This window comes from Phallusia mammillata, chromosome 7 (assembly GCF_965637545.1).
Source record: "Phallusia mammillata chromosome 7, kaPhaMamm4.hap1.1, whole genome shotgun sequence".
In the NCBI taxonomy this organism is placed as follows: Eukaryota; Metazoa; Chordata; class Ascidiacea; order Phlebobranchia; family Ascidiidae; genus Phallusia; species Phallusia mammillata.
In genome coordinates, this window is record NC_137258.1 from 6,474,310 (window position 1) to 6,492,942 (window position 18,633).

The 18,633-nt window shown below is 37.4% G+C and overlaps 1 protein-coding gene and 1 pseudogene across 2 annotated transcripts; both read right to left on the reverse strand.

Annotated features, from left to right (window-relative positions):
* Window positions 1–7,658: 7,658 nt before the first annotated feature.
* Window positions 7,659–17,411, reverse strand: LOC145239204 (glutamyl-tRNA(Gln) amidotransferase subunit B, mitochondrial-like). The gene is made up of 12 exons (XM_080102490.1): window positions 17,034–17,411; window positions 16,709–16,871; window positions 16,245–16,358; window positions 15,994–16,177; window positions 15,712–15,834; window positions 15,536–15,649; window positions 15,264–15,348; window positions 15,082–15,198; window positions 14,776–14,890; window positions 13,915–14,048; window positions 9,975–10,095; window positions 7,659–8,557 (listed from the first exon to the last, which is right to left on the reverse strand). The coding sequence occupies exons 1-12, from the start codon at window positions 17,114–17,116 to the stop codon at window positions 8,309–8,311; spliced, it is 1,602 nt and encodes a 533-aa protein (XP_079958616.1). The 5' UTR covers window positions 17,117–17,411; the 3' UTR covers window positions 7,659–8,308.
* On the reverse strand, window positions 10,671–13,526 carry LOC145239208 (uncharacterized; annotated as a pseudogene). Its single transcript, XR_013862241.1, has 8 exons — window positions 12,852–13,526; window positions 12,339–12,792; window positions 12,184–12,274; window positions 11,925–12,119; window positions 11,649–11,800; window positions 11,331–11,505; window positions 11,142–11,262; window positions 10,671–11,109 (listed from the first exon to the last, which is right to left on the reverse strand). The product of XR_013862241.1 is annotated as an uncharacterized LOC145239208 (transcript).
* Window positions 17,412–18,633: the final 1,222 nt, after the last annotated feature.

Sequence of the window (18,633 nt, forward strand, 5' to 3'; positions counted from 1 at the left end):
CGCTATATAGTTTGCAGTTTGTGTCGCAAGGCTACTACTATCTGTACATAGCGTTCAGGACTTCAAAAATGCACAAAATCAAATATGGTGCAAGATACGCATAAAAAACGAAGGTGTACGTACGATTGTTGTCCGATTATAAAGAGAATAAGAGAAGGCCTAAACGTCACAGGCAAATCAATAAACCTATATTCAATTCCTTTTGTGCAGTTGTATTTTAAATTACGTGCATAACAAATGGAGAAATTTGATTCTAGAAAAACACGCAATGAATACCAAAATACCTGATTAAATCGCTGAATTTTGGCAAACGATCTATAAACTTGTTTAATATTAGTAAGATTAACATTAACGAGCAGGTAGCTACATTGCATTTACTAAATGTTATTTTGATAAGCAACTTCTCAATTGTTTTTAAACAGGACCTTCACCCAGTTTCTATATCTTAAGGCAGTTTTTAGTTTTGTGCCAATATTTGTTTTAAAAGACTGTATTTCTTATACAGCGGGGTACAATATGGCGGTCGCCCGCGGGAAAGTGATGGCGAAACTAATGATGGAGAAATGGCGTCGTGTTTTGTCTCAATGCCACGCTGGATTTGCAATGCCGGTAAGTTGCGTTTCTCCCTATAAACTATTCGAAACACATTTTCAAACAGTTACCATGATCTGAAGTTATTGATTAAACACAAAAGATATAAATATATAAGCTATTGCTGCCAGGCATAGTATCAAGTTAAAAGAGCTCTTCTGGCAAATGTGATCACATTTGCCAGAAGAGCTCTTTTAACTTGACAAAAGATATAAAGTTTTTATGGGTTGCATGTCCGATGTCAAATAACCCATTTAATGTACTATTTTTTTTATTTTAGCCTATAGCCTACTAATGATTTTTAGCCTTGGATCCAGAGTGGATAAAAGACACATAACAATAACGAAACGCTTGTGAAGTTGGAAGTTTAAATCAAAAACAACAACAAAATAAGTATGTTAAAATCGCCAGTGATGTATACACGTTCTTAGCCGAATATTGTATGTCCTAGAGTTTTTTTTCTAAGGCTGCGTTCACACAGAGGCACCGTCCCGTGGTTTCGTACCTGGTGTTCATGCCCCGCGCGTTCACACTGAGCAAAAAACGTCGTTCACACTAGACGGTTTTCGCGACTAGGCATCGCGTTTTTTGCTGGTGTGGACGACAGGTTTTGACGTCTGAAAAGAGGTTTCGCGATGAGACAAAAGTGTGGTTTCAAACCTGATGTTGCTGAAAAAACTTACTACTATTGCCAGTTTTATTTGATTTTCGGCAATGGCAGATTAGAGTTTAAATGAACTGTGCAGTTCATGCTTGAAAAAGTTCGTAGACTTTATTTAAATGCATTTCATTTTCATAAAAAGGAATAAACATGGATTTAAGTGGAAGGTTTTCAAGTGTAAATTTATTTTGGATTCTTACTAAACAAAAACGAAGACGTGTACAGCTCAATCAAGACTTCCTTTTTAACTCATTGAGTTACACACATGTAGACCCAATGCAATTTTTTGAAACACCTCCTTATGGCCCTTTGCCGTTGAAATCATGAGCTGAACCTCCTCCGCACTCCAAACAATTAATTTTGTGACTTCTTTTTTCTTCAAATTTTCTTCAGACCATAGTATTCCTCGTTCACTCATTTTAGGCACGCAAACGTACACTTCAGTAACGAAATAGACAGCACTTATTACAAACCAACGTACAAACCGCAGCATTCGGTTTCACGCCTTGCTTCGTTCAGTCACGGTTTTCGAACCTTGCGTCGTTCAGACACGGGTTTCACGACCACGTTTAGGTGCGAAACCACCTCTTTTCGTACCAGGTTTCGGGAGGTGACGTTTCGTTCATACTACCAAAAAGTGTCATTCCTAGTAGCGAAAACCTACCGCGGTGCCCGAGTGTGAACGCAGCCTAAGACATCCCTAGAGTCAGACAAATTTATAAGCTGGCGATAAAAATGATTTAAATATGTCAACTAGGCCTACATTATATGAACAAAAATATACAGGTCGCATCTCTCAAGGCAAAGTAGGTGGCTTTTGCTGTTTCAAATTCAGTACTTTACCAGCAGTAACTGGAATCGCGTGGAATTTTAAATAAAACAACTCGACGTTGTGTTATGCATTTTAGGTTTTATTTCATTAGGCTGTTATTACCCAAATTTCATGTATAAGCTGTTAATACCCAAGGTTAACTTGCATTAAAAGGATAAAAGGTCTTCATTATTTAACAACCTCAAGCTACTTCACTTTCCTTACATCTGTTTATCACCAACAGCCAGCTTTTTTCTGTTAGTAATATATCGCAACAGCGACAAACTACAAAACGACACAATGGTTTATTGCCGCAGTGGGTTCTATTTACAGGCAAATTTCTTACCGCCTCTTTAAAAAACGATTACTCCTACTGGGGCCTTTTAACCTAGCCGATAAGGCAAAGTCAAACAGCATCACAACTTTGGCGTTTAAGGCGAAATTACAGTCACAAAATTCGCACGTTAAGAATAATTTTATTGTCCTAACATTTACGTCTAAGAAACAAAACGTGCCACTGCAGCGAGAAAACAACAGGGCCGCATGGCAACCTCGCCAGTATGGTTAAATAAAGTACCTGAAGGTATTAAAGCCAGAAATAAGGTCCACTGCTTATATTTTTAAATGTACAAGAGAAACATAGGCTATTCTGTTTTCATCTAATTTACATGTTCTCGTATTGATTTACGAATATTTCGACCTGTTTGTTTTCGACTTTTATAATTTCAGAGGAAACTTGGGTACTAGAAATATAAAGTTTGTCAAGATATGGCAGTAAGTGGGTTTACGCAAAGTATTGTTTAATCTTGAAAAAATAATTACGCCATATATTTTACAGTTTTGTATTTGAGCCAGTGTCCACAAGCAATTTAGGCATTTGTATGTCATAGTACTACTAGTAAAGGGGGCTGGTATGCAAGAATAATAATTGTATGTTTTCTACATAGATAAGCTAAAGTCCATATGGTAAGTAAGTTTAAAATGTGATCTTTTATTAAGTTTTATTATTGATTGATTGATTGATTGATTGATTGTCAAACGGTTGTTTATTTGTTGTTACTAGTGCTTCCAGAGTAAAAGTTACACGTCCTAAACCTAATAAGGGAGCTTATTTGAACTATATTTTTACCGGAGGTAAGTGGTAAACTAATTGGTTACTAGACAGTAAAAAAACACAAAAATGTTGGACTTATTACCAATAATGTGGTTCCAAAGGCAAGATAATATTTGTTTATGCAGTCACCGCATAAAAACAAAACTTGGAAATTTGTCCCAAGCCTAATGTTAGCATTCAATCGACAAATATCAAATTTGGCTTCAAACTCGTCGACGGCTTTTCACTTATACGCAATGGTTTGTAAGGTGACCTTACACAGTTGCAAACAAGGTTACGAAACATAAGTCGTGATCGCATGGAAGAACAGAGGTTTTTGCTGCAAGTTTCAAAGACAAGACATGTCGCTTAGCTTACAATCGATTCCAACTTATTTAGTGGAAGTTTATTGAGCACTTCTGGCAATAAACTTGATATTATACCTGATGGCATCAATAGCTTATTTATTTAGTGGAAAACCCACGCCAAGTCAAAAAAGCATTTCAAGTCACCTCAATGCTTACATGTATTTAGAGTAGATCACAAGCCTCTTAAGCAATTTAACTATACTTTCAAAAATCATAATCCACATGTCAAAATCGACACCTTTTGTGAAAGTGAAAAGTTATCAGCTAATTTCAAATTTGTTTTGGTATAGATATCATGTACTGAATAAATATACTCTGATGCCTTCAACTTGAAGCTTACTTGCGCAAAGAATTCGATATCATGACCGATTGTAAAGAACAAAGCGTAAAATAACACCAAGGAACCACATTTCTACACAGAAATTTGCTTCGCAAACGAACCACAAACAAGTAGATAATGACGTTGAACTACATTGTTCTAGGTTTCCAACCTTTTTGTAGTCACGGACCCCTTTTATAAAGTTTACATGGCAGCGGACCCCCAACGTCATTTTCCGTAAATCTCTCTATGTTGTTTGTTTCTTGCATTATACGTTATTATACTTTTTGGGTAGCATTTTAATTAACCTTCACAGTCCTTAAATCTCAATGAAGTTCTGTACTGTAACAACAAATAGATAAATTTCTAGTGTACAAAGGTTAATTCAAAGCACTATAAATTCCATTGTTAATGTGTGTTGTGATGTCACAATGGAGATAACAATCACAAAAAAGTATTTTTTCCTGACCTTAAGGTTTGATAAACAGTCTGCACGTTACACAGGATTGTAAATCGCTTCGAAAACTTAATATTTTTTACTGTTGGTTTAATGGTTCTAAAATATTTACTGTTGGTTAATGGTCCTAAAAATATTTGCCTCCACGGACCCCCTGAAACCATCTCACGAACCCCTGGTTGGGAACCACTGTTCTAGTAGTAAATCCTGGTCACCGATAATATTCGTTTTAATTGATTTGCGCAATTGACACAGTATTTAGCCGCCTGGGGATATAAGACATTGCATTGAGACAAAGCGACATCACCGCCACTGCGACGTTTTGAAGTCACAAGCATTAGGCTGGGATCGTGGTCGCTTAAGTAAAATGTTCGATACGTGATAAGGAAGCTTTGTCATTCTTTTTGCGAGGTGGGATATAACAACAAACATTGGGATAGTTAAAGTCAAGATGCATTTAGAAAGGATCATTATTTTAGCGATTCCAGAATTGAAGATCAACTTTAGGCGTGGTCTAGCCCAGGGCTTCTCAAACTGTGGGTCGCGACCCCAATTGGGGTCGCGTAATATAATTTTGGGGTCGCGAAACATTATGGGTTATTATGTCAGTCACAATAAATGGTATACGTGCGTACATTTATTGATTAAACATCATTCCCGTGTATGCAAACTGCTCTAAACACCGTTTGTAGAACTTAAAAGAGTATTATCAGCCTATTAGTCATATGCGCCAGACTTTTTTATGCCTATTGTGTGCAAACAATGCGAAAAAGCAGATACCACAAGCATTACAATATAGATTATGACGTCATAAAAACTAAGACTGTCACTCTGTGTATCAAGTTAGAAATTAATTTAGGCTTTTTATGCGCCATTAGATGGTATATATAGAAGATATATTACATCATACCCATCAAGGGGTCGCGTAGAAATTTCTGTTTTAAAATGGGGTCGCAGAGCAAGAGAGTTTGAGTAGCCCTGGTCTAGCCGAACAAGGCTTACAAACTAGAAGTCCAAAATTAATATTTTGGGATGACACCTGAGTTTAAGCACCGTGCAACCAACGAAATTTTAAACAGGATACGTACCGTTGGTGGAACCAGTCAGGTTGGAACCTAAAATGACTTTTATTATTCTTGCATACCAGACCACAGTTGCCTTTATAATATTTAGAAACCCGTTCAATTTGCGGAACATCGGCCAATGGCAAGTGAACTGGTACTGGCGGTATATTTGTGTATGTTTAATCAAAAACATAACTGACAGGGAACTTGTGTTTATAGAAAACATCATGCAGACGTTTTAACATACGCTGTTCTCATCATTAGTGCACCAGGGAAACGTATACGTGGTGTGGCGGCATTTTAGTTCAAGTTGTATGGCTTTTTTATTAAATATATGTACTTTCGCAGGGTATCGACGCCGATGATTTAATTGCGTTCTCAGTGTCGGTCGTATTGGTGGAGCCGAAACCCATTCACTTTTCACAGCAGATGCCAAAAAGTCGCCATTTTGGTTTAAATCCTCTATAGCCGCTGGCAAGTGGACTTGATGAGGGCATCAAGGTTTGAACGTTATCGCTATCTATCGCACGATAGTTACATTCCTTGTCGATCGATTTGCTCTTTGGCCTATTTGTTTGGAATTCAACACTCCGCTATTAAGACCTTACCTTGGTGGCGTTATTGCGATTTACTGTGACTCCGCGACGTTTTTAACGTTCGTTTACCCTAAGTTTTATCAAAAAAGCCTTAATTACTTTTGGTTCTGTTATCTTGACGTGTGTTTCTTTAGTAGCGTAAATTATGGCGGATTATGCCGTCGTCAATAAACGCGGTATAGACGACAACGCTTTTAAAGTGGATAGTTGACGGCCAACGAAACTTAAACATTAAATACAGAACCAACCACAGCCGTTTTTTGCACTTTTTGAAAGTTAGTTGTAGCTAACAGTAAAGAATTCCTATTCCAGTTCGCCTTCGTAACGACAAATCAGCATTTAAACAAACGTAATTATGGTATTGACGCCTGGGGGGTTCCGATTGGTAAACAAAGTATATTCTGGGAATGAGGCTTCACAGAAGTAAAGAATTAAAAAAAGCCAAGGTTCCAATAAAAGAACAAAGTCCCTGCACCACCAAACATAGTTGATTTATCCGAAGGCCCTATTGTTTAATATAGACAAAAAGGTAATTTTGCGTACTCTACCAGTTTATAAACCCAAGAGTGGATTGCACTATTATTTTCGGTGAAACGTTATGTTGTTGACTTTTTTTGTTTTTGTTTACGTTTCTACCTAGTTGTAATTGCTTAAACATTAATAAAATCAAACCAACACTATAGAAAAGTTGTGAAACAAGAAATTACAGAAAAGATTCTGGTTTCGATGATTCATCGGATTATCCTCGCAAAGACAATTAAACCGGGAGCAACGAAGGCTGTCACCATAATTTAAAGGTCAACAGGCAATATGATATGACTCATCGAAGGTTGTGTGTTGTGTCCACGAAAACCGACCACAGATCCGATGAATTATCAGTTATGCGGATGAGCTGTGGCATAATAACCTAAACTGGAAGGTTGCGCTCAATCACGCAGGTTTAGGAAGGGTCGAAGCGCGTATAGTGGCAAATATATTCCACAGCGTCGGATGTGGCACAATAACTGTTGTGACCAAGGTTCGAACACGTCTTTCCGGTTGGGTGGCATTTTTTCGCTGGCTCTCGTTTTTTCGCCTTTCGGATGCAAAGATAAAGCAGCCGATGACGTCATCACGGGGCGGCGGCTGCGACACCGGTAGCTAAAATTCGCTGAATTAAGCGCCAGCCTAGGGCGACGGAACAGAAGAAATATTTGTGCGCGACATTGTTTGCCTGAATGTCAGTAAAAAATGTGAGTGGCATTTACCCGCGCTAGATTTTAAACCCAGTGGTTCCCAACCGTTTTCGACAAATTCCTTCCCTTAACAGTTCAAAATGTTTTCATTCCCCCCTATTAGACTACATAGTAGATGCTAAACCACACAAAGACCATTTAAAACTGGGTCTTTTTATCAACTTTACAAGTCATATTCCCACAGCTTAAAGTTCTATTTACAAACCACATGTAAAATTAAAGCAAATTCCTCCCCGCAAGTCTTTAAAATTTCTCCCGCTGGGGAAAAATTCCTCCCCGGTTGGAACCACTGGATTAACCCATAGCGATTGCACGCCCTAACCCAGTTAATACCGTTTGTATTCCAATGTATCATACTAACGCACTTTGCAAAGGTAGCGAAACCTATCTTGCAATACAGTATATAATAATACCGTGGGTATGCGACGGACACAGATGTCAAGTCAGAAATAACAGCAAAAGGTTAAACGGACGTACACCGGGTTTATTTGCATACTGCTTATGCGTTGGTACACGATCAGACTTAAAAACCTGCGGTCGCTCAGCATGCACGACCCAGACAAACTGCATGCGTTTTCATGTATACGGTTGCGGTTAGGCGTGAATGTTGAAGTGTTATTAGTAAGCTACAATAAAGTTTAGTGGGGATTTTCTCGGCTGAACGTGGCACTTCACCAATTTGCAGATAAGTTAGTAATCTTTCTTACAGTGACCAAACCCAAATTGGACTAGTCAGTAGCAAAAAGACTTACGTATGAAAACCACAAGTAGATTAAAAGAAAGCTGATTACCTCGTTTAGCCCAAACAAACACTTATGAAAAGATTTTTGTGGTAGTCGGTAGCATGGTAGTGCACGGGATCTGCGCAAAACGACAAATGGCAAGTAATTGGAGCTTTATGCTTACCAACAATCAAACCAATCGTGTGCAAATGGTAGCTTTGTAGGTATGAAACATTGCAAACCTTTGTATACCACAGGTAATATTTCCCCATGAGCATTAGCAGGCTAGCAGACTTTCTACAGAGACCTTATATGTGTCAAAGGGCCAACAAAAAAACGTCTAGCGACCGCATGCAATTTACAACACCTGCCTTTTCGTTGTAAAACAAGATTATTCCGAGTCCAAGTCCTTCAGTATGGAAATCACTACAGGAGTTACCAGTTTTCTTTTCGCTTTTCCTTGAGACAGTTTTAAAACAAGCCCCACAATCTGCCGCACGATGACGGTGTGGGGCGTTTCCTGATTAAGATTCTTTAGGAAATCGGGATTTTCGTCAGTCAATTGTGCGATTGCGTTGTCACAGAAACCACGAATGACGTCCATATCGATGATCCCAATCCAGTCGTTGTCCTTGACGATCTGGCGTCATAACAGATATTAGTTACATTGGCCAACCAAAAATCAGGTTCTAACTAATTAAAAACGCTTATTTCGAAACTGTAATTTATTGTAATAAAACAGTACCTAGGTATTTTATTGCAGATAAAATATTATCGTTGTACCATCAATCAACTATCAAAACTAATATTAGGTAATTGTCTTCGACACAATCCACTGTATGCAAAGCAGGGGTCGGCAACCTACAGCCCGCCAAAAAAATTTATCCGGCTCGCGGCCCCAATCATACAAAATAAGGTACTTGACAGTCTCAGTACGTCGGGTTTTATTGTTAAACTGACTGCATTTTTGTAGTGTTGGCAAAACGTAACTGAATCACGACAAAAGTTTGACGCTAAATTTAAGCGGTTTGACAAGATGGTAAACAGTAAATTTAACAGACTTAAAAGGGAAAGTTTGTACGGCCCGCCACGATTTGGCTGTAACTTGGACTTGGCCAGCTGCAGGCAAAGTTTGCAGACCCTAATGTAAAGACGTAAACACAATTCATACTTACAGTCGCTGTATCAGCGTTATTATGCCAATAACTCGCAAAATCTTTAAATGGACTACCGTAATTTTCCAAGTATAGTGCGCCCCCGTGCATAATACGCACCCTAAAAATGGCATGTCGATGCTGGAAAAAAGCCTGTAGCCTACCCATGTATAATACGCACCCAAATTTTTACTCTTAAATCCGTAAACGTAAAATTATTTCAGAAAAAAGATCATCTTTTGAAACAACCGGATGTTATTCTGCCGGTCAGTATCACTGCGCATGCGCTCGCAAACTCGATAGCGAAAAATGTTTAGGATTTGTGTAGGGTACATCGTGACAGCAAAGGAGATCTTACTGGTCGCGTTCAAGCGGAACCGATCTTAATACTTGCAGAGAACATTTTTATTTTTAAAACACAAATGAAGTTTAATATGTATCAGATTAAAATACCTAAAAATCAGAATAATTAAATTCAAACTTATATACAAAATTTAAGTTCGATCCGTTGCATATCGGCAATGATATCACCCCATTTACGTTGTCCCTAAATGGGCAGTGTGCAGTATTTGACAATAACACACCATCAAGGATTGCACCATCGCATCAAACGATGTGTCGTCAATTATGAATTTTACTGACTAAGTGTGTTGGGCAGGATGGCTAAATGTGATGCGCGATTGACAACAAACAAGAAGAAAGGTCTGATTTCAAGTTTTATTTCGAGGCAGATTTTCTTCAAAAATTGTTGTACCCATGCATAATGCGCACCCTAGATTTTAGGACAATAAATTAATTAAATTTTGCGCATTATACACAGAAAATTACGGTACTTGTGTTTTGTTGGGCCTGGCGTACTGTGATTTACTTGTGTTTTAAAGGTTTTATTCAACGATTACACACCTGTACTGGAGAGCGAACGTCTGTTAACGCCAATTCAAACGCTTCTTTTGATTGAGATTGGTTGATTAGATGATTCTGCTCCATTGTAAGCAAGTCGGCCAATTCCTGTGCTGTGACCCCACTGTATGGTTGGAAACCAATATTTTTTGTCGTTGCTCAACTAACCACTATTGTACCTATAGGTATACACAATTTTGTAATACAGTATAGCAATAATCATGACGGGAAACCATTCCTAACCGGATATTCCTTGCAAGAAAGGTTACTTAACAGTATATCACATACAAGCAACGCCACATGGCCTATGGGTTTCATACCTGACAGTTCCACGGATGTCCCACCCCCCAGTCGCGTTTTCCAACAACGCACCAACCTTACTTTCTTGTAAGTCTCAGGCACATAAGGCCTTGTAATGACAGTGTATAGTTGTAACGCGTTTAGCCTAATTCATCCACCAATTGTGTCCCACACTCACTGTAAACCAAAGTGGGCTAACACGACCCAAAAAAATGACCCAATTTAATTGGGTAAATTGGTTGAGAAACCCAACTAAAAACATTGGGCAAAGTAAACCCCAAATGTTTTTGGGTGATCTCCCAGCTTACTATTTTTTGCGTTAATTAAGGTTTTGCTTTTTGGCGGGCAAAAACGTATAAACCCAAGCAAATATTTGCTCACTGAACCCACACAAACATATAAGCTGAACGACCATTTCCGTTTTATTTCACACGGTCACATCACAATGTTTTAAATAATGAACAGAAACGAAGTGTAACCCTACATTTCCACCAAAAAAGTCAGAAAATCAAACACTGTACACGTCACAATAGGCAAAATGCATGAAAATTACTGAGATGTTTCCAAACTTAGTTTGAGTTCTTTAACAGAATGATATGGAGAGTTGTTGCCAATTTTTAGAAGATATATTTGAAGAAAATAGAGTGCTTTTACAACATGAGGGCAATATTCGTAATTAAAGACAAAGTAACATGCAAACAAGGATAGTAGCCCTTCTACAACATTGGTGGTTTGCAGAATAACCTGGTTTTCAGCAAAAAGCAGTATCTTTTGTGGATCAGCAGCATCTCCATATATGACAAGAATTGGCTGCTGGCGATCACCATGTGTTAATCTGCAACATATGAAATGTTATACATACATTAAATGGTGTGAAAATGTTTACATACTGGGCATATATCCAATAGGTAACGGTCCTGGCTAAACACTCGTTTTGTATTTCCTGTTAGTAGACAACACACCAACAGAATTCCAACAGCAAAACTCAGATCTGTTCACAAAACAAATGTATATAAATGATCATTTGTTATGGAAGTTCAATCACATATTTCCACTTACCATTAAACTTGTCCATTTCAACAGGAAGCATTTGGAGAATTCACTTAAGATTTGCTGATTTGTAAGGTTTTTCAGATGCAAATTTAATTACTTTTGTAAATAATACATCTCCAACATTCCTTATTTCTGTCTCTGAAGGTAGAGTGGGCTGCAGTCTTCTGAAATCACGGATCAACTAAAAAACACATTGTTATGTATGGTTTGTTTCTATTGCAAAAACATTTGGAATTTTAGCAAGTTTAGCACTACCTCATGACTGTAATCCAACAAATTCTGCCACTGTTTTATAGCATTTTAAAGAATCTAGATAAAACTCACTTCATCGTAAGTAAAAAGTGCAGGCCATTGTTCCATGAGCTCATTTGGTGATGGTTTAGTGTTTAGTATATAGTTGCACCGATACAAAAATGTTGCCTCCATTTTTTCACAAATTGTCAGACAGGTGGTTTTTTAAATTCATCTTGTAAAATCTAGCAAAAGTAAAATGTCAATTGATACAAAAATGTGATTGTTTTAATTGTGTCAGTTAACCATATTAACATCAACATTAGCAAACTGGTAGTTAACCCAAACCTTACAACAACTGATACTGACTTCTTTGTCTTCCTTATTACATTCTGTTTCTAGAAGTGCCACTGATGATTTTCTACCCTTAACACATGTTGTGTCTGCTGTCCCAGAAATGTTGTTGTATTTTCTTTTTGAAAAACACTTGGGTGGACTAGATAACTTTCTCATCTGTTTCATTTGGGAATTTATTTTGGAACTAACTTTTCGGAGCCAGAATTTCTGTAAACAATGGTGGAAGTTACATAAAAATAAAATTAGTGACAATCACTGCTGTTGATTTTACCTTTGCTGCATCTTCATCTAAACCAACTGTTGCTTTACCAATCTTCACAAATTCTTGAATAACCTTTCTTCTTATTTCTGCAGTTGGGTATCTGCATAATACAATACTGTTAGGCCATTTTTAGGCATGATAAATTTGGAAAACACTTAACTTGCCTTTTATATCTTTTCATTACTGTGATTAATTCTGTTGTTATTTCACTGGTACCACATTCTGTAATTTTTCCAGTTCTTAAAACTTCTTTGGCATAAAAACCGAATCGGCACAATTCAATTGGAAACACTTTTGGCACTGGTTTGCACAAATTTGGTGTAAAAATATGGTGGGATGAGGATGGCACTTCATCACTACTACTGTTGGAAAACTCATCAGATGTGTTTAAAGTCAGACTACTATCTTCTGTGATGTCACTGCCTGTTAGTGGTTCTGTGTCAGAGTCAGAATCTACTGATGTGTCCTTATGCAATGCCCTTCCTATCTTTTCCCTTTCACGTTTTTCAATAAACTTGTTAAAAATTCTCAACAGGAGCCCTCTTGGAACCTCCGCAAATGTTTGAACTAGCACACTGAAATTAGCCACTGCTAAGGATTTTCCATCAACCAGGCTTTCTATAAAGTATTATAGTTTAAGGACCAATTACAAAGTTATTCTAACAAAAAATATTTACCTGTAAAAATGTCGCATATCTTTTGTGCTTTTCCTCAGAAACACCTTGTAACGCTTCCTTGACAATTATGATAACATCGTTATTCGATGAATCCATTTTTAAATTGTTTTATTCTAACACATATTAAGCAAAAACATTCAGTACAAAAACCGACTAAACACGAAAAATACCACAGTCGCTTGCAACAAACACATGTGATCCCGTTCGCGGGCTTTTGCCACCAGCCACGCCCGAAACGTCGCACTTTGTCCGAAGCTTCAGAAGACAATTTAACGGATCCCTTTTTCATGTGTTTTTTTTAAACAACGTTTGATTAGATAATCCCTTATTATTCACATTTAAATTGTGTGTTTATCGTTTTGGACCAAGTTATCAGTCCTGCAATGAAAGCAGAGATCGTTCAGGACATTACTGGCGGCTTGTTTAAAATCGTGTAGTTCGTCGTATACGCATTAACGCCATAGCGATTGTGTTTTTTCGCATATTGATTGCAAATGGGTAAGCATCAGTAAGAGAACGATGCCAAAGCAGTTATCAAAGTGGCTTTTTTGTAGTTTGCGATTACAATAATCTGTCAGCATTGAAGAGACACGCTGATGGAAAGCATTCGTTTGATAAAATATGCAAATTTACTTGCCACATTGACTTTTTTTGAAAATAGTTTTGGCACTTTATCATTTTTACCCTAATCATTTGAGTACATTCAGTTTAGTGCACTTCAAAATTTGGGTAACAATATAATTTAGGTACATTCTTGCATTACTTTATCACTTGAACCCAAATTATTTGGGTAAATGCGGTTGGGTACACATAAAAGTTTGGGTAGCAATCAAAATTTGGGCATTTATTTGACTTACTTTACAGTGTAAACCCAAAACACTTGGGTGTATTTTTGCAAACCCAACTTTTTCATGCTGTCTCTACCCAATTTGGTTTGCAGTGAGCTGTTTTACGCCTTTATAACGTTTTAACGCTGCGCAGGTATTTTGGGCTTAGTGATTACTTTAGTACAATTGTGTCGCTATGTTTTCTTTCACCAGGCATAAAAACTCAACTGAACTACCTTTCAGAGGCGGTAAATCCGGATGTGTGCTGAAGTGCGACCAGTTTTATCCGCATCCAGTTGTACACCAGAGTAGGGGAAAGGTCGGGTGCACAATACAAGACGTCACGATAGAAAGATGCGAGTTGTTTTTCCTGTGTAAGAAATATAAAATCGCCGTTCACTAAACATAGACACAGGTGTGTAGAATATAAACCAGGGGTGGGGAACCTACTTAGTACTGCGGGCCGCATGAATTGCACAACATTTGGGGCGGGTCAAGTTTTTTTTTTAATTCCGTATCAAATACCCAGAGCACTCAAGTGGTATTATATTTCAACGCTCCTGATTTTATTTGTATTTGCTGCTACATCTGCAACAAACCAAGCATACAGGTTTTCCCTCATTTTTATAAAAATGGAGTTTGTCCATTCTTTCTGGAACACACTAGCTCCACCATCGATCTTTCTTTTTTTCCAAGATTAAATTTTAAATAACAATATAAGGATCCAACGATTTGCACAGAAAGCTAATAGCTCTAAAATCAATTTAAAACTAACGTCACATGGCAAATGAATTGTTACTGCAAGGAGAGACAATCGAGTGGCTGTTACGTTACAAATAATAGCAAGTGGTTGAATGTATGGCAATTTTATGAAAGTTTGACGTCACAATGTTGAAAGGGGAGATATTGAATATAAATCACCGATAATGTCAAAATCATTCAAGGAAATATCTGTACATCAAAATTTTATTCTTTAGATCCTATTTTGTATACTTTAACAAAATTGTGACGCGGGCCACATTAAAAAGGGAAACGGGCCACATGCGGCCCGCGGGACGCAGGTTCCCCACCCCTGATATAAACCCTTAGCTTTTTACCAATAGAAATTCGGCTTGTTTATACTGTAGTCCATGCCTTTGCATCAAAATTTCACGAAGTCTTCCAGGTATGATAGGCATCTTACGTTTTAACTCGTCTACGTTTATGAAGTTTCTGTAACAAATGCATAACTTTTACATTTAAAAACATTAGAAAATCACTTGTAAGCTTGATTCTGCACATTAACTATTCTCCAGGTCCAAAATTTCAATGAATAAGTGTATTTTGGCCGTCATAAGCAAAACCTCTTATGTCATGTTTTAAGTGACTAACAGAAAATGTGATAAATTGTTGCTAAACAAAACCTGTCAGTATTCTTTGGAGCAGTTTCATCATTATAAAGTGTCAAGGGTGGAAGATTAGGTTCTGGCATAAAACGATAATCCTGTGCTTCTTCCTTATCTCGCATAGAGGTTGTTACCCTACATTTAAAATATGATGATAGCGTAATATAACAAATCTATATTAAAGATAAATGATGACATACTTTTTGACAGAATCATATGCCCTGGTTTCCTGTTCAACTGTTCCACCATCGTTCAGAATTTGAACTTGCCTTTTGATCTCATATTCTAATGCAAATAAAAAACAATTAAAATATTCATACAGTTCTTGTCCCGTTGTGATGTAGATCTCTTTTTAATGTAAAACTGAACACCATATCAATGAAATATCTGAGATTGTTGACAATTATAGATGTAGTCAACAGTATTATTATGATACTGTGGTGTATTTTGTGCATGCTATACAAAAACCCACCAATTACATCTTTAAGATGTGATATCCCACTAATATTTTTCACTTCTGCTCTTGTTCCAGGTTTTTCATCTTTTCCACTCATAGACAAATTAAGGTCGACTCTTAGTTGGCCCTCTGTATATGAAACATGTCTTTATTTGGCATCATATATACATACATTTATATGGGGGTACAACCTTGCATTTTTCCATCACATGCACCAAGAAGCTGAAGTGTCATCTGCAGCTCTTTGACAAATGCACATGTATCTTCAGCACCAGTTAAACCTGGGCTTGTCACAATTTCCAGGAGACCAACATCTGTAAACATTTGAAGTTTTCAGATTTAGGGCATTTGATTACGGGGTAAATACAGATACACACCAAAGCAGGACAAAAATGGCAATTGCAGCACAGTTTTGTGGCAGTTTGCAATGCTTGGTGCTACTAGTTATTTGAGAATTCACTTTTTGTACTAACTTGCTCTATTGAGGTCAATATACGTGTGGTTCGTTTCATCATCATGCAGACTTTTTCCACTGTCCTGCTCCAGCTGAATTTGCTGAATATGTATTGTCTTTACCTTCTTTCCAGATGACAAGGGAAATGAAAAAGTTCCATTTACAGCAATAGGACACCGCTGTTGTGTAATCTGGTAGCCTTGCTATACAGAGTATAATTCAACGGTAGCAACTACTTTAGAAGTTATATAACAAAAGATGATAGCTTACTGGTGTATCTGCATAGAAGTAGTGCTTTCGGTCAAATTGAGATTGCATGTTTAGTTTACAGTTAAGAGCCAATGCTGTATAAACTGCTGCTTCAACACATCTTTTGTTCAGTACCTGCACAAATAACGAAGTACTTAAAACATATGCCCAACCAAATGCTGACAAAAATCATTTGAAACAAAGAACAGTCCTAAAAATTCAGAGGTCACACCTGTTTTTAGAACCTTTATGAGATGACCAAACTACTTTTACACTAGCAGAAATATGGTTATGTAAGATTAATAACTAAAATACAGTATATTATTATGTGCTTTTAATTGATAAACTGAACATAACTACGCATAGTTTACAAGTTTTTCCATATAGTTAATAAGTCTTCATGAAAATACCTTCAAAATAATTCAACTATATTCCTATGCTCTTGACACATTTTTTAATTTTAAAACAATGCAGTGATCCCTTACAGGCAATGTTCCAGGAACTGATGCATCGTAATTGGACACCAAAGAATTAGTTGGGGCCATAAACTTGTTTTCTGATCCTGAAAACAACTTTGCTGTCGAATTTATTTGAGCATGTATCTCTAGTCCTATCATAGGGGATAGGTTAGATTCATCAGCATATTTCCTAAAAAAGAGATTGATTGAAAATACACTTTTACAAATCCAACATTCAACTACTGCATAGCAAATCATATCGTGTAGAATGTGTGTCAAATAATATTTAATCTTACTCTGTTATCTCAAATGAGACGCATACTTATTAAGTTCATAGAGAATGCCAACTTACTTCCATTCATCGAAAGTGTCCGCTTGGGTTGATGACAAGTAGCGATGGGCTGCCCTTGTGCAACATCGTATTCGTGTTAACATCCTCGGTCATAAGTTCAAGAGTTTCGTGGGAATATTCTTAAATTGGTTGCATAAAGAAGACTGTTTTACCAACGCTTTTCAGTGCAAGTGTACATGTGCACTGCAATGTGACGAAAAGGGGATTTCCCGTGACAAAACAATTTCCGTTTCGTGGCTTTTTATTGTTGTATCAATAAACACAACTTTAAATAAGTATCCGTATTAACTTTTATTTGCTGGTGCGTCACAAGTCCAGAAATCTTTTCCAGGGGCGTCGCAACAAAAAAAAGTTTGAGAACCACTGGTGTATTTGCATCAGTAATCACAGTCTAAATATTACTAGAAGTTTGTCATTGAGTTATTCCCAAGCCTATATTTTAAAAATAAAGGAACAGTTAGTCGTCGGGTCGCATCTGCCGTGGTAACTTCAACCAGTAGGCTAGCCTACTGGAAAATATTATCTTCTCCTGGGATAATGATATCGGTTTGTGGCTCTTTACATGCTGCTGACTTTTAATAAAAATCACAATTGGTCGCTCAAAGGCGATTATTGCAGACCAATTTATCATATAGGCCAGTGGTTCTCAACTGTGCGTCGCGACGCCCTGGTGCGTCGTTTCAATTTTCCAAGGGCGTCGCAGAATATTTCCGTTTCGTGGCTGAACTCAGTTTATTTCATAAAAATGAGGTTTCAGTGCAGGTGACGTATATCTACGTCCAAATACTTTTTGCGTAGAGTGCGGATTGACGTAAATTTACCTCAAAAGTTTTTGATCAAAAATGCGGCTGTCCGTTAATGTACGTCGAGACCAAACAGTACAAGCAGCAAGTGCGTGATAGGCGCGTGTCTGGGGCGACGCATGGCGGGCATTAAACTTGATTATGTGAACGGAGTCTTGTTTCTTAACAATGTAACAAAGGCGACTTTTCTAGCAAAGGCTTGAGGTAGTTATAACGTATAATTGTCAGAAAAGTTTGAAGTAATTATTGTGCATGAGTTTTAGCAGTAAATTTTTGTGCATCAGTCATATTGTGCGCAAGTTGAAACATTACTTTCATTGTAATTCGTTATTGATGCTGTTAAGGCCTTGCAGCAGACAAGACAATGCAATTGTGCGCAATAATTAAAACAATTAACAAAAGCCCGCAGGTAATTGCCGGGTGCACTAAAAGTGTTGAGTAACTTTGTCGGAAAACAGTTAGGCTAAATTTGTTCTCTAAGTGATGTTTAAAGGATTTAAATTAACTGTTTATTGATAAGTTTCCTCATTAACTTTTATTTGCTGGTGCGTCGCAAGTCCAGAAAACTTTTCCGGAGGCGTCGCAACAAAAAAAAGTTTGAGAACCACTGATATAGGCTAACACTACAAGTTTAGGCAGTTCTGTCGCCACTGAAAATGTTATTATGTCTCATTGCTGTGCCATATGGTTTATAATAATCAGTGGTGGGATTCATTTTTTTTGTCAGCCGGTTCTATCACATTTTATATTTTTCAGCCGGTTCTGTTACAAAAAGTCCATTGACAGTAACTAGTAAT

What these genes read in the sequence shown, in the direction of transcription:
- LOC145239204 (XM_080102490.1), bottom strand. Translation starts at nt 17,116, where the DNA reads ATGTTAACACGAATACGATGTTGCACAAGGGCAGCCCATCGCTACTTG. An exon ending in CAGTTCCTGGAACATTGCCT is followed by an intron (nt 16,359 to 16,708) that starts GTAAGGGATCAC and finishes TTATTTGTGCAG; the next exon opens with GTACTGAACAAAAGATGTGT. An exon ending in ACATCTTAAAGATGTAATTG is followed by an intron (nt 15,349 to 15,535) that starts GTGGGTTTTTGT and finishes TATTTGCATTAG; the next exon opens with AATATGAGATCAAAAGGCAA.